We start from the raw sequence: 17036 nt of genomic DNA, 5'->3' as shown, positions 1-17036 counted from the left end.
AAAAAAAAAAAAAAAAAACTATATGTATAGAAACAAAACAAATACAATCTGAAAGAGACTCCAAAATGTAAAATATCAGACCTCACAGAAGGACACTGAGCCCTATTATACATCTTTCTTCATCCATGCAAATTTTATTTCTTCTATAGTCTACTTTGACGAGTCACTGAAGAATTGAGGGGCAGGGAAATATATGATGAAAGCAATTTTAAAAAGATAAACATCTTGGCTGCACACCAGATGGATTAAAATAATGGAGACTGGAGAGGAATGTATATGGTTTATAGCTGATAACAGGAAAAGAAGCCCCATTGTGGAAAAGGCCTTGCATCGTTAGAATAATGTCAGTCCAGGAATAAATGCCTCAACAGGAATAAACTCAGAACCTCACCATAATCACTAACTCAGACTGATTGTACTTTCTCCAAGTAAAAGGCAGGCAGTAGTCTCAGTTCCACCAGCAAGCACTGCATATTACAAGAGGTGACAAATGTTTCAGATTGCCTCTAAAATCTTGGCTTGTTCCTGTTATATAGGAGTAACTATAATAGCGTTTCTTTTTTTTTCTGATAACTATGCCTGTTTGTATGATAATTTTTATGATCTTCTAATTATTGGATGCAGCTGTGGAAATTAAAAAAGGAAAACTTCCCTGGATTGTTATAGCTTAGGCAAAGGCTTGGGCAAGCCCAACATGCTTGGTGACAATAACAATGAACAAACAAACAAGCACAGCTCTTCTTTCAGGGAATCTTGCTGTGGAAATGCAGATAACCTGGAGACCCAAGCACAGCCTGTATTTCAGCCTCTACTCATCCCCTCTGCTGGGACTCTGGGGCAGCTCCCAAGCTGACTAACTGTACGCAGTGCCCTGTCCGCAAGCTAGCATGGTTTCTCTAATGCTCGTTTATTAAATTTCAAATGAATTCCTTAGCACCCAGCCCACATTTTGCTCTTCAGTGAAATCAGCCTTGATTATCGCACACCACTCTATTTTCTAAAATTGTACAGAACATATATTTTGTGCCACTCATTTGAACTGTGTCTTTCCTAGTAATGTCTCTGTAGTGTTTTGCTTGGAGTGGGCTTGGGGACAGAAGTGGTGCTGCAATTACATGTCTGCCAGAGTCAGGAGGGACAATCTTAAGTTTTTGGAAAGGTTTGTCTCCGTGTATGTGAACCGAAGTCTAACAGCCAAGAGAAAACAAATTTGTTCCCAAAAGAAATACAAACTAAGATGGGGAGGTAAGTGACTATTGCAATTGCAGGATTGCAAAACTAAACTATTTTGACTAATAATAGTGGAGTTAACTTTTATTCAGTACTTACTACTTACCAGGTTTTTTTAAGCCAATTTATGTTTTGAAATTAATAACTCATTTAAACTTCAAACAACCTTATGAGGTAAGTACTATCATTGTCCCCACTTTATAGATTAAGAAATTGAGGTTAAAGAACTTGGCAAAAGGTTACACATTTTATCAGTGTTTGAACTAGGATTTGAACCCACACAGTGTGGCTTTGAATCTTCCCTCTTAACCTTCATGCTAACCTTCACACTTAACTTGCATTAAGTTTGAAGCATATGTCTGGTTTGATCGTTTGATGTGTGGTCTATATTCCTATAGCAATTTTGGTCATTAAGAGGAGTATGCAAGCAGACTCGGCACTCACTTCTACATCTAGATAAAGAATAACCAGCAAAGAGGAAGAACACTATTATGAAAATGCTTCTAATCACAAAGGACCCCTAAATAGCCCTTACAGATCTGAATAGAAGAAGTAAGAACCACTGGTATCAGAACCTCAGCACAACAAAGGTCTCAGCCTCATCTGATCTGTTGAGGACCAGCAATAACACTTTATGAGTTATTTTTTAGGAGAATTAAGACTTAATTCTTAGGCAGCATTGCATAATCCTACAGAGCACTGGAGTAAGCTTTAGAATATATGATGTTGGCAAGTAACTGAACCTCCTGGTGTTTGCTCATTTATCAAAAGAAGATACTGTTAGCACTTTTATAAAGATTTTGTGAGTGTGAATGCAATGTTTGTAAATAATGGTGTAAAATAATTAGCATAGTGTCCCATATAGAGTGCCGACTATAGAGTGCATGTCTGACTCATTGTTTCTGATACTAGCCCTTACAAACAAGCAGGAATTTCAAAAGATTCTATGAATGTCTGGAATTTTGGATGAGTTCTGTTATCTCTTCACTCCAATGCTAGTGCAACATGAATTTCCTTTATTGAGTCAATTTGACAGATTTAACATTCTATTTGAACTCTATGTCCATAAAGCACAGGCCTCATCTAATTATCCCCAGGTCTGCTTTCTACTGTGATGGTGCCCATTCTGCCTCTCTTTTTTAGCAAAGCAAATCTTTTCATTTAAAAAGGCTCCCTTTGGTTTGTTTTGCCTCTAACCACAAAATGCACTCTCATCCAAGTCCTCTGCCAACCTGAGCAATAAAAATAATAAATGAGAGAACTGAAGACTCTACTTGGACCTTTAAAATGCTCCAGCAAAGGTGACCCTGATAAATTATTATGGCTTGTTATCAATTAGGTGACACTATCTAGAAAAATGAAAACTAAATATTTCTCTATTCTGTCTAATTTTATATCTCATAAATCCTGCTAAAAACACTTCATTGGAAATACATGTGGTAATATCGAGACAGGCTTATGTTAGAAATATTCTTTTTGGATTCTCAGTGGACATTTTCAATATTAGGGCCACCAAGATAGATAATATGCCCAAGATGACACATTACCTCAATAATACTTAACATGAGGAAAGTCAGTCTCAAATTTCCGGGGAGGGGTAAATTCAGCTGCTTTTCAACACAGTTAAATTCATAAGGCTAAAAACAAAGCAGACTTTAAAATGTTTAAGATAAAAGTCTGTCTTTGAGAAATACTCTACACATGAGGCTAAATTTGATGCGAAATATTCATTGTCACAATTTAAATTTTAATATATGGCCTATTTAAAGCCTTCATACTTCAAAAGGTTTTTACATTTATTATGTCATTCTGTCTTAATTAAGAACCAACTCCAATATGAGATTAATTTATACCTTTGGATTGTTTGAAAAAGGAATAAATCTACTTTTCTAATAGCTACATGAACATGAAAAAAATATATAATTTTTTCACAACAAATGCAACTGACTTACAGTTACATACAGGCATTAAGTTTTATGTTAGTTTTTCTGAACTGTTATATCATGTAGAATTGAGAAAAAGGTGTTTTTAGGTGGAAACTATTTCTAGAAAAAGGTGTTTTTAGGTGGAAACTATTTCTTCTAAACTCTTATTTTGAAAAAAAAAAAAAAAAAAAAAAGGGCTTACAGAATGAGAATTCCAAATACCTTTCATCCAGCTCTTTTCCTGTTAATAATAAAATAACTATTAGGCAGTTCTCAAAACAGGAAAGTAACATTGATAATAAACTGTTGACTAAAGCATAGACTTTATTTGGTTTTATCAGTTTTTAACTAACGCCTTTTTTCTATTGCAGGATCTAACCCAGATCCCACATTGCATTAAACTGCCATCTTTCCCTTTTCCCTTCAGACATGTCTTTTTTTGTAATTCATGTAGTTGACGCTTTTGAAGAATACTGGCTGTTTTGTAAAATGTCCCTCAATTTGGGTTTGTCATACTTAGACAGAACTTACAAATTTTTGTTGAGAATATAAATACCAAACAAGTGAGGAGCCTTTCTTAGCATATCAGATCAGAAGGTTCATGAAGTCAATATTTTTCATTATTGGTGATATTTAACTTGATCACTAAAGGTGATCTGCTGAATTTTTCTGAAGAAAGTTACACTTCTGCTTGGAGGAAATACGTTTAGGCTACAAAAATTACTAAACTCTACTCAAACTTTTTCTCACTTATTTTGGTATCTATTAGGGAATTCCAACTTCAACAATTTTTACATTGGGATTCTAACGATGATTTCCTTTTTCCATCATCCTTCTACATTACTAATTGTAATTCTTCTGTATGGGTGAGCTGTCGCTGCTTCTCTGTCTGTGTATCTATCTTTGTATCTGTTCAATCACTTGTTTATATCCATATGTGTTCATAGATGTTTATTTTACTCTTTTGGTTATAATCCAATAACATGTCTATTCATTTTTGTTGCTCAATTTTCTCTAGTTCTGGCCATTGGGAGTTTTTTTAAGATTAGTTCTTATGCTTTTTTGTCATGCCTCTCTCTCAGAGGTCAATAAAGTATGCCCTACAGGTCAAACGTATCTACTACTGTCTACCTAATATTGTACATAAAGATTCATTGGAACATAGTCACACCCATTCATTTTCCTACTAGCTATTGTTGCTTTTGAGCCACAATGGCAGATTTGAGTAACTGTGACAGAGATCAAGTGGTCCTCAAAGGCGAAGATATTTAATATTTGGCCTTTTATGATGAAAATTTGTTGATCTTTGCTCTAAATTTTCTTTTTTAAAAAATTATGAACTTTGAATAGTGCCCAAAGTGGATTTAATTGTTATATCTAGGTATTTTAGAATTCAGAATCTTAACTGTGTATTTTTCCTATATTCACCTAACTTCATTAGTTGTAATAATTTTGATTTTAGATATTTATTATTTTGTTAAAAAAAAAAACAAAAAGGATTATCAGTATTCTATTGAATTTAAGATACTACATCATATAGAATGATGTAGTATTTTCTTATACTACATCAATAAGTTTCCTAAATACATGCAAAGGTTTTTATTAACTTCTCCTAATAATGAATGGTAATATGATAGTCTCCTCTTATTTCACAGTTTAGGTTACACACTGTCGAATGCAGCCTGAAAATATTAAATGGAAAATTTCAGAAAAAAACAATACATGCCATTTCAATAAATGGCATGAAATTTAAAACTTTATTATTTAAAAACCTATTATTTAAATTCTGAGTAGCATGATAACATCTCTGGCCATCCTACTCCATCCCTCCTGAGACATGAATCATCCTCTTGTCCAGTGTATCCACATTATAGTCTGTTCGTCACTTATAAGTAGCCATCTAGGTTATCAGATCAATAGATCACAAGAAGAGGGTGCATACAGTACAATAAGAAATTTTGGAACAGAGTGATTGAGAGGAAGAGGCCACATTCACAGAACATTTATTATAGTATATTGTTATGATTGTTCTATTTTATTACTAGTTATTGGTGCTAATCTCTTATTATGTCTAATTTATTCATTAAATTTTATCATAGGCATATATGTATAGGGAAACACATAGTATATATAGGTTTTGACACTATCTGTGATTTCTGACATCCAGTGGGAGTCTTGGAATGTATTCCTCAATGAATACAGGTGGATTATTGTACTTTATGGAGATGTTACATTGATAGCAATACTTATCTTCATGATATTGGACAGTTATTTCACCATCACATTTCACAGTCATCAGATGATTTATTGAGAGATCTTTCCAAAGGAAACTCTTAAACCATGCATTCTGTTTTTAAGGATATTTGTTATATAATGCCCCAATATTATAATTATATCAAGTATATGATCAGTGCCTAAAATACATTTATTAGAAGGATAATGGCATTTTGGAGAACAATTTTTCTAAACTGGAAGTACAAAAGTTGGCCTTATTCTGTGAAAGAAAAAGAAATATCTGAGTTAGTAAAGGCTACACCCAGAGGGCTGTATCAGTGGTTAGAAAGTTATTAGCAAGGGTTAGTAAAGGGCAGCCACATTTCATTGGAAGTATGTTTCATTAGGAGAGGAGGAGGTTCCTCCTCATAAGTTCATTACATAGACTTTACGTTTTCCTCTAGAATCTCAATATCTTCAAAGACCACCTAGAGCAGAGGTTATGAATTCTAGGTAAATTGGCCTAAGATATTAAATTGCAACCCTTACATATCACAAATATAATTTTGTGGATGGAATTTTCTCCTTTGTTTTTATTTTTGCTTTTGTTTTTTGAGATGGAGTTTTCCTCTTGCTGCCCCAGCTGGAGTGCAACGGTGTGATCTTGGCTAACTGCAACCTCTGCCTCCTGAGTTCAAGCAATTCTCCTGCCTCAGCCTCCAAAGTAGCTGGGATTACAGGCATGAGCCGCCATGCCCAGCTAATTTTGTATTTTTAGTAGAGACAGAGTATCTCCACTTTTATCAGGCTGTTCTTGAATTCCCAAACTCAGGTGATCCACCCACCTTGGTCTCTCCCAAAGTGCTGGGATTACAGGCATGAGCCACTGCTCCTGGCCAGAATGTTCCACTTTATTAGATTCTTATGGAGGCAGAGATTCAAAGGAAGTAAGAAAAGTTGATCTAGATTAATGTCTCAAACTAAATACAGTTACCTAAAATGTACTCTGCATAAGGCCTTGCCACCAGTGTATGAAATTTTATCCTTTTTGGTAATCTGCCTCCTCTTGACGGCATTTTCATTTGTTTATTAGAAATTAAATGACATTAAAACCAACTTATTCCTGAGCTTACAAGATAAGAAAATAGGTAGATAATAGAAAAATATAAATAGCATGAAAATCATGAGACTTGTTCATAGTTGGCATTCGAATAATGGCGTTAAAGCTGAGAAGGGACAAATCACATGGGAGAGTTTTAAAAATTGTTCATCATGCACGAAAATACTAGTTATTACCTGTTATCCTTATAAATATAGATAAATAAATATACCTGTGCTATTTAATAAGAAGCTTCTGAAGAAATAAGAAGTAAGAGTGTTTGAGAAAGTATTAAGAGAAAAACTTGTCATTGAGTTGGGAATGTGACTTCTCTTCCATTGAACTCAGCTAATTATAAATTATATGATAAAGATACTTTCAGATAATAATCAAATTATAAAAGAGTGTTACAAAATATAAATATTATTAAAATCAACCAAATACTTGCAAATACCATCTGAAGTTTCCTAAAACACCTTTTAAATATCATTTTATCTGGTCTTTGATGTTTAGCTATTCTTATAACTTGTTTCCACCTCATTTCCTAAAGGCTAAATTTTTGCATTTGTAGTGAAAATTAATTTTTTAAATCTGACATGATTAATTCATTGTTTGTAACCAGTAGATAGATTCATTAATCTGATTATCCATATTTTTAGAGAAAAGTCCTTCAACATAATCTCAGCCAATATCTTTAGCCACACATTTAAAATGATAATAATGCTATTATGAACACTTTTCAGGAAAAAGTATATCCCTTTATTATGATAAGACCTTAAATTGCTAAAAAAATCATATATAGGAAACCATAATGACAGACGAGAAGTTAAAGGGGGAGATTTTATGAAAATCATTTAGAAGGACTGCTATTTGTATATTACAACATAAGATATACTTGGCAAAAGTTCTTAAACACAATAATGATTAATAAACATTTCTCAGTTTGATTTGATCGCTTGGTTTCTAAGTAATTTGTTCTCAGAATCTGAGAACTTTTCAAAGTAAAAGAAGGTCATTAAAAACTGGCAAAACAGAGCAAATTTTTATTCATTAAATGTTTCAAAATATATGTAATTCATTTTCAAATAAGCTTAAGTTTAGCTTCGAATACAGACCCATGAGTTGCTATCCTACTTTCTTGAACTCTTGGTTTCTGATAGTGTTCATAATGGAACCCATCCTCTCCACACAGTTACAAAAAGGATTAAGTGATAGTCGAAAAAGTACTAGGAGAATTCGGGAAAGAAAAGGTTTGACTTATATGTCTTTATGTCATTTATAATAGTACCCAAATAGCAGATACCCAACACATATATGAATAAACTAATTTCTCAGATTATTTCAATTTTGTCAGCAATAAACATTTAATAATGCATTTGTTTTGGTGGCAAAAATAAGCATATTCTGAAAACAGAAAAGAAAAGGGCCTGTTTGGATCTCACTGAGCTTTCAGAATTGTCTTATCATATAGACAATTATTAATTTGGCTCTGTGATATCCTGTATTTTAGCCTCTAATACAAGGGAACTTTTTGAAAATCACTGATGGATCTCATTGACAAGTTTCCTGGAATGGAACAAAGAACTTTCCATAAATACATAGCAATAATGGAACAAAATGTCAACTTACAGACAGACTATAAGACTTCAATTTAAGGAACGAAGCAGTTTAGCCTAGCTGATTTAATACCCTTTACTTTTGTTGTACCACAACTCTTAGAAAACATCTGCATTATTCATGTTTGCCAGCCTGTGTAGTTTAAAATGATGCCAAAACCCACCAAACCATAAGAGAAACTTTCTGTCTCTTTTATCAGAAAATTTAAAAATGCTAACATGGTTGCCTTACAGTAACTGTAAAAACTCTGATATTTAAAAAATCCAACTCATTGATAAAGTAAGAACAAGTAAAAAGTCTGATAATATATTATGTCTTTTCATCTCCCTGGACAAAATTTCTCTGAAGTTAAGCTCAGAATTTTAGGAAGATGTATTCAATATATTACTTAATTAAAAAGTTCATTATGTTTCATTTTTAGGAATAGCCTCAAATTCCCATCAAAACTGAACAATGTGAAAAAGATAATTAAACCAGAAAAGTCAGTTTTAACTTGTTTTATCTAACACAGCTACTGTGTTTGTGACTTCAGATTTCTAAGAGTAAGGTTTATTACAGAAAATTAGCGTTAGTAAACATTTGAGTTTTCCAATGGAACCAAAGATTTATATATTGAAATAAATATTCATCTATGCATGTAAGTATATTTTGGCTAAAAACCACCAGCAAAAAAAATGCTTTGACCTAGTAGTTTAATGAGGGGTGTAGATTTATTCAACAACTATTTATTAAGCACCTTTTAGGTGTAAAGCCTTGATTGTTATGTTTGTTGGACTCTACTCAAAATTTGTTATTAATAATTATTTAAATCTTCCATATGGTTTATCAGTTTCCACAATACATATTTTCGCCATTTTACTTTTATAGGAAGAAAAAATTTAGTCAAACATTTCTCATATCTATACATTTAATGAGAATATGGGCAAGTCTTCTCTTAAGATAAACTTCTTCTACCAAATGATTCTTAAGTATTCTAATGTTCTAAGAGTCCATAAGGATTTACGTAATTTGCTAATAAAATTTCTCCAGTAAAGTCAGAAAATAACTATTGCTTACTAATGAGTATTATTGATTCAAAACTTTATTGAAAACAAAACAACTATGGTTTGTATAAGAAAAATTTTTTTACTATTTTTAAATACTCATAAGATAGTCTTGTGTGTATATATATTTGTGTGGGTCAGAAGAAATGGTAGACTGTGACATGGACTGATATATAGTTAGGATCAATCATGTAAGTAATAACATTTAGTTACAAAGAATAGATCATGCTATATTTAAGAATGCATCTAACGATTTTTCTATATTTTAGTTTGTGTTTCCCAGACTTTACAAAGGAAGTTGCCTAGCTTATAGACAGCAGTCCCAAGTGCAGATTTTACTCTGCGACTAATGAGAACAGTGATCTTGAGCAAATCAATTGGTCTCTTCAAGGTTCCATTTTGTCGTTTGATAAATGAAGGAGCTGGAATACAAGAACGCTGATGTTCCTTCCCTCCTTCAAATGTAGTGATCATGTAAAGTAGATTTCCTTAATTACATCATACTTTGAAAAATTAAACAAATGTAAAAGAAACAAAATCATTAAATTAACCAACACTTCAGTACCAATCCTGTAATCTCTAAATAACAGAGAGACTTAAATTACTAATAAATTATTTGTTGACTTGAATTAAAAATAAATTAATTGACTAAGCTACACTAAAGGTTTGGAATTTAGAGTAATAATCAATATAACTTCCTGAGCCGTGAAATATTTTACCAGCTTTCGTGGATGAAAACAGAGTTAAGGTTTAGAGCTAATACTCATAAGTGCTTCCAGACAAATTGTATGCTCATGCAAAAAGATTTACACCATCTCCACAGAGTCTTAGAGCATTCCTCTTTCTCTCAGATCCTCTTAATCCTAAAGGATCTCTTTCTCTTACCACTCCAGACCACCATTTTCGACTTTCCTTAAACTTAATAGTAAGCAAATGCGGCATTACTAATTTTGAAAATTAACACATTTTACTTGGCATGTTTTCCAGGTTTTCTGGATCCTCCTTGTCTCCCAACCAGACTAATCTTTTGGCAAACAGGAATAATAATGTCTTTGACTCCTTTGTTCCTTTCTACAACCAGTTTCCATTTCGTTGATACCTAGTGCTGTCTCGTGATTATTAATCTAGAAATATTATATTTCTGGTGAAACATTAATCTAGAAAAATATATACAAATAAAACAGCAGCATTAGAACATTGAATAATTGCTGGTTAAAAGAGTGGGGAGGGGCAGGGTGGGGAGGAAGAGGTGGAGAAGAATGAGAAAAAGAGAGAAAGCCTAAAAAGTTGGAATGTTTCGCCTTCTATTGAGTTGTTAATTAGGTGTTAAAGTGTATTTTGCATTCATCCCGTTTATTTTCTCACATTCTACTTTATTACTTTATCTTTTGATACCTGGATTGTTTAATAGTTTCCTAAATTGTTTGGCTGGCTCTATCGTTTCCTGCTAACCCTTCCTAAATGAATGCATGCTTGCAAAGACCTAACTTCAATTTACTATAGATTTCACAGTCTTACTATACCACTCACTTCAAAATGATCTCTTCTTCATTGGAACCAGTTTTCCTTTTATTTCTTATTCAGAAATTGGCCAAAAATGATATGGTAACCCTAGCACTTTCTCACATGTTATATTTTTAATCTTGAACTTTTTTTTTGCCTATCTCTGTAATCAGGCTATAAATTTAGTATGTTCCTTTTATGCAATATATGTCCTTTAAATATTTGTTGATTTGATGTTAATTTGGGTATAAAATGAATATTTGACCTTGTATAAAGTGCAAAAGAAATCTTTTGACATACTGTGGTAGGAAAACAAATTCAAAGGTTTATCATCAAAGGTAACTGTGATTTATCTAAAGCAATCTTTAGTCTGGGTGAGCAAGATGATGTGTTAGGCTTTGTGAATTAATGTTATGAAAAAAGAAACTCTATTTTTGTTGAGAGAGAAAATTTTGCTGCATAAGTGTAATTAGGGACAAATCAGAGACTAATGATGCATTACATTCTAGAACCTTAACTAATAAGCACCAAGAAATGGCTTTCTCAACTTTAAATGGTTTGTAAAATATTATCTCTGTATTTTGCTCTATGTATAGAGAATAATGGATACTAGGTCTGCTATTCAGAAAATTCAATATTTATTCTAAAATGTGAATTGTTGAGCTATAGGAACATTTTAAATACATGAAAAGAGCATAAAATCTACCTCTACTAATTAGTTTCGCTATGAAAGCCTTCCAGGCAATTACAGGGTAGTACCATCGGTCAACGCTTTGGGTGCTTTTTATTAAAGGTATAGAGTTGTTACCAGATGAATTGCTACATATAAAGCACTCACCACAAAACCTGTAATGGAGGGCTAAATGCTATACTAATTATTAATTTCAATCCTTATTATCTATATTTTGCAGTACATGCACTTTAAAGGAAGCAAATATAGTCTGCTGGTTCCTGCTTCTCTGATTATAGTATTTGGTGGAAAAAGCTTTAATTTAGCTGCTCTTCTAATAAAAATAACTCCCACAATTAATAAAAAGAGCCATACCACAAACTGACATAAAACACATATACCAGACTTTGCTACTGAACTCGTATTTACAATCACTTTGTCATAAAAGCTTTAATCGAGGTGACATACTCTTTCAAATTCGTATTCAGCCATTATGGCACCACTGGAGATGAAGCTCCAAAAAGACAAATGTATTTGAAATTTTCATGGCTTACCTACTACCTCAGCATCACACTGAAATGAACACAGAGCAGATGATTAATAAAACATCTGATGATAATGGTGACTCCCCTGAGTTCTTTATATATTGATCATTAACTTTTTATATGTAGATATTGAAATTCTTTATATGTGCTCTAATTTTCTTGAAAGCAGACTCTGTGTTTTTCCTTGCTTATATCCTTCAGAATAATTGCAACTTTGCCAACTCTTGGTTTATTAATATTACCTAAAATATATCTTGGTAAAAGAGCTTTTATGATCTCCGATTAAATGTTAAAAGTTTTATCTGAAGTAACTTTGTAAAGGTTTGCTCCTTACTTATTACAATACTGCTCATTTCTATTTTTAAACATCTTTTACATTGTGTTTCTTATTCTAAACAATTATTTAATGGAAAATAAAGTATTATATGTGTTAAATATTAATCTAGAAAAATATATACAAATGTTTCTTCAAATAATTAAAAGTACTGCCTCAATCTCAGCTACCAGATTCAAATTGAACATTAGCCTGCTACACAAGAACTCAGAAACCATATCTTTTTCGAACTACACTCAGTACATGTTATCTGGTATGTGCACAGTCAAAGAAAATATAGTAAAATATAGTAAAATTGGGGAATATAGAAATTTTTGAAGACAAAAAATATTTACTAAAATGCAATGATGTTTGGGTAATGTGTCCTATATTTCTTTGCTTCTATCATCTATGCTTGAGGAATGCATCTTATTTTTCCCTCTTAGAGATATATTATGCATGTTAATAAAATCCAAGTATAGACATTTTAACTTAGTTTAACCCAGAATTTCCCAAACTGATTTCCCAAGCTAATGGGACTTTCCCTTTTTCATCATAAGCAGTAATAAACTCTAGGTAAAGATACCAGTTTGGAAAGTGCTGATAAGAGTTTAAAGTTACTAAATAGAGATAATTTTAAAGAATTAACTATGAGCACAAAACCATGCCTCAAGAGGCAACTGCCACACTGCAATAGTAATAAGATTTATCATTTTGCATGTTCATATCCACCATTCACATATGACAACATCCAATGCACAAAGCTTTGACCTTACCCTATTATATATTTTCATGGCATCCAGTGTGATGACTTTCTCTCAGCAAATACGCAGTGATTAATCCATATTTTAGGAAAATTAGCAATACACCTTTCTGTAATTTTATTAAGGTCGTAGCTATTATTTTTAAAAACACATTTTATGCTGGGCATGGTGACTCATGCCTCTAATCCCAGCACTTTGGGAGGCCAAGGCAGGAGGATCACTTAAGGCCAGGTGTTTAAGACCATCCTGAGCAACATAGAGAGATCCCCATCTCTACAAAAACAATTTTTTAAAAAATTAGCCAGGCAAAGTGGTATGCACCTGTAGTCCCAGCTACTAGAGAGGCTGAGCAGGGAGGATTGTGTGAGCCTAGGATTGAGGTTACAGAGAGCTATGACTGTGTCACTGCACTCCACTCTGGGCAACAGAGTGAGATCCTGTCTCTCAAAATATAAAAAAAATAAATAAATGTTAATCTGATACAAATAAAGAATGAAAATTAAAATTGCACACTTATGCTTGGATTTCACATAATGCAATAAGGGATTAGCAGGAGCTATGTAACATTGCATGCATATTTAGGTTACTTGGCTTTCAGATCTTCCATTACTTTACCTTATTGGATATAGGTCACATAATTGTAGTATAAAACTGTGATAATTCCCAAGACATCGATTCAGCAAATATTTATTGAGTGCCTACTATTTGCCAGTATTATAACGGGCACTGGACATTTTAATTTCCTTGCTTCCGAATTCTGTCATAGAGCATTTTTATTACATTTAATTCAGCAAATATTTGCAGAGTACTAGGATTATATAATAGGTTTGAACTAGGGCTTGAAGATTTAGAATTGTATAAACCAGATAAAGTCCAAGGGTATCACAGACATTTCATTCCACAATTGTGAGTCAGTACTTGAGAAATTTGATACTTAATGAATATATTAACTATTTTATCAAATACTTATTTCAAGAAACAAGTAATTCTGATAGACGAATTTAAATATGCAATTTGGTCATCATTTTTATTGTGTAAAATAGAAATGTATTTTTATACTTTTTCTTTATACTACGATATAAATCGTGTGCTTTGTTAAAAACATAAGTTATATCTAAAAGGGGAACAGAGAAGTGAGACTGATATTTTTAGTAACCTATTTTATACTGAAATACAAAGAGGATAATAATTGCAGTAAAATACCTTAATACTTTAAATTTATATTTTACTTCAAAGGAATATTTGTATTAAAATTGAGAATATATACAACCACAAGTAACACTGCTTAAAATTTCTAATCTACCACCTTTGTTTCAATAATATACTATTGATAAAACTCATTCACAATAAACAAGATAATTTTTATTTTATAAATAATGGCTTGACATTGATTTTGCAGACTTAAAAAGAGTAGCACTAGTGTCAAAGAATCCTCCTGAAACTCCATGGTTACATGAAAGTGAAAACAAACTTCTTTTATGTACATGTTCTTATAACTGCTGATTTGTGGTACTATTACACTTTTGCTTTCTCACTATTTCTCTACTTATCTCACAGGCTTCCTACACTTTAATGAGTTTCAGATGTGCACCACCTTTGGAGGAATGGTTAGGTCTTATTTTCTTTCAGAAAAAAAAAAGTATTGTAATGTTTTTTCCCTTAGTTTTAAATTTTATCTTTGTGACTTTTGACAAAGCCTTTCCTTTGTTCAAATGCAAGCATCCTGTAAAAAGAGCTTTAACATGTTGTGCCTTTTATGTGTGCATTTTTCTGATTTCATTGATGTCCTGAATTTTGCAAACGATAATGTGCGCCTTCACGTTCTCATATAAAATGGCATTTGTACGCTGTAGCAAGAACAGTTTAGGACAGCATTGCATTCACATGACTCTAAAGTCCAATAAATAGTTGATGGTTTCTCAGAAAACCACAATTTGGTGAAACGGATGCAAAACAGTGCTTTGTCTTCCAGTTTTTTGTTTTTTTTTTTTTATAAAATCTTCCCCCGATACATATTCACCTGCTTACCTGCAGGGTAGCGCTCGATCACTGGCCAGCTGTCCACCTGTAATGTGGCATTGCCACCACTCCTCGTGAAACGGACTACATGGTATTTGCCATCATTAATGATTGCATTGGACTCTTCAATGGCGATGTCATCTGTCCCAACATTAAACTTAACTCCAATTTTTCCTTGGTGCTGGAAGAGAGGAGGAGAAATAAAGAGTTGTATTAAGTTGATAGTCACCATGTAATAAAGATTACATACAAGGTATTGTTTAAATGTGTGCTTTGGAAAACAGCTGCTTTCCTCCAATTTTACTTCAGAGAAACTACATGCAGCAGAAGAAGCAAGATTCTTGACATTTGGGTAAATGTGAGACATCTCTTTCATGGATAATTGATATTCCAAAGGGACACTTTCAAGGGAATTGAGCTGCCTTCTTCCCAGAGGTTGTTACAGAGAAGGTGTATAGCTGCCTCAACAAAAGGACATTCTTTCACAGCTTTTAACACAGTTCCTTTAATCCACTCTCCCATTTCACAAGAAAAATGAGGCTCCAAATTCTTCTTTTGAATAACTGGTATAATTAGAGCAATGATGTCTGTTTAGAGCCTATTGACAAATGCTCTCAGAATTTCGGAAATCATTCTAAAGGGTATGGGGCATGCAGGCATTTAATGAGTGCAGTTTCTTAGTATTTACAAAACCATCAAATGCTAAGAACTTGAAAGTTATTCAATATTTTTATTTTATTGACGATAAAACATCAACATTTTATCGATGATAACACAGGAAGGTAGAAGACTTGTTCAAGGACACATAACTTAATAGAGATGTGCTAGAACTAAAATTCAGTTCCCTTTTTCTAAGGTTATATCTAAGCTAAGTTGAAGCAAAGACACAGTTATCCAAAATTATGCAAAGCAGTATTATGAATCATTCTAACTATAAAGTTGTTGCTGTTAACTTTAGAATTTTGCAATATAAGGTGGCAAAGAGAAACATGTGCTATGCTCTCTGCCTCTGAGAAGCATTCTCTAACAGGACTGTCAGCTCTACCATGAGCTCAGTTGATTTTTAAAGCATGTGGATTCACCCTTAATCAGATGCACAGAATACCTGCGCTGTAGGCCCTTGTCAGAACATATAACCTCAAACTGTCTGTGGTTCACCCTTCATCAAACCTCAGTGGAGAGAAATGACATGGAGGAAAAAGTTTAAAGTTCACACAGTCCATGCTTTCCTGCAGAAGTTTTAAATCAGGATGTTAGAAACCGGAAGATCTGGACCACATTCTCTTGACTCTTTGTGGGATTCTCATCATTGTTTGAACTAGGCAGCAGAGTATAGTAACAGCTTACACTGAGGATCCTTATGGAAAACCTGGTACAAAATTGCCTTAATCAAAGGAAAATATTTGAGGATGTTATTTTGCAGTATTGCTCATTATCTCCATTCAGAGATCATAAAGGTTTCTGTGCGTTTCCCCCCCCCGCCCGGTTCTTATTGTACATAAAGATCTCTTTCTTATAAGTTAGCATGTTTACTTTTTAAATTTTGATTTAAGATTGATGGATGATTTAACTTTTTTAAAAAAGAATCACATTTTTAACACTACATATATGTTTGTTAAATAAAGATAACTTATGTGTCTCTTAATTGAGATTCTTTAAAATTTTCCTGTAGAGTTAAAATGTGTGTTAAAAATGTATGTACCAAATTAAATAATTTACTGAAAACAAGCAAAAAGGAATTCTGCTAAAATGAGAAAATAATGTATGCTTACAAAAAGATCTGAGCTACAAAAAAATCTTAAAAAAGTCTTCGTAGGACTTTGGATAAAGTTTGCATTTTCATTGGACTTTAGCTGTGTTTTAGCTGAATCAGTCTACACAAAACTAAAATGCTTTACAATGACATGTATTTAAAAGTAAGGGTCATGAGAAATATAGTGGAAAAGATTAAGTCCAGGGGAAAACATATACTAAAAGTCTTTGAAGCTGTTTAAATTACCCAACCAGAAGTGTGTCTCACACGTGTAATCCCAACACTTTGGGAGGCCAAGATGAGGGGTGCTATTTGAGCCGGGAAGTTCAAGACTACCATGG

General features: G+C 32.9%; 1 protein-coding gene and 1 pseudogene across 34 annotated transcripts in view; both read right to left on the bottom strand.

Annotated features, from left to right (window-relative positions):
- The window catches only part of LOC108317834, a 12944-nt pseudogene extending 1151 nt beyond the window's left edge, over window positions 1-11793 (bottom strand).
- The window catches only part of NRXN1 (neurexin 1), a 1144745-nt gene that overhangs the window by 162249 nt on the left and 965460 nt on the right, over window positions 1-17036 (bottom strand). For all 34 annotated transcript variants that reach the window (XM_037745697.1, XM_037745699.1, XM_017548539.1 and 31 more), the window contains one exon: window positions 14952-15123. In XM_037745697.1, the coding sequence (XP_037601625.1) occupies window positions 14952-15123 (172 nt within the window). The remainder of the gene's footprint in view (window positions 1-14951; window positions 15124-17036) is intronic.

Source organism: Cebus imitator, unplaced genomic scaffold (assembly GCF_001604975.1).
Source record: "Cebus imitator isolate Cc_AM_T3 unplaced genomic scaffold, Cebus_imitator-1.0 Scaffold209, whole genome shotgun sequence".
Taxonomy (NCBI): Eukaryota; Metazoa; Chordata; class Mammalia; order Primates; family Cebidae; genus Cebus; species Cebus imitator.
Note: the sequence above shows the minus strand (reverse complement) of the source record. Positions and strands in the feature narration are given on the sequence as shown.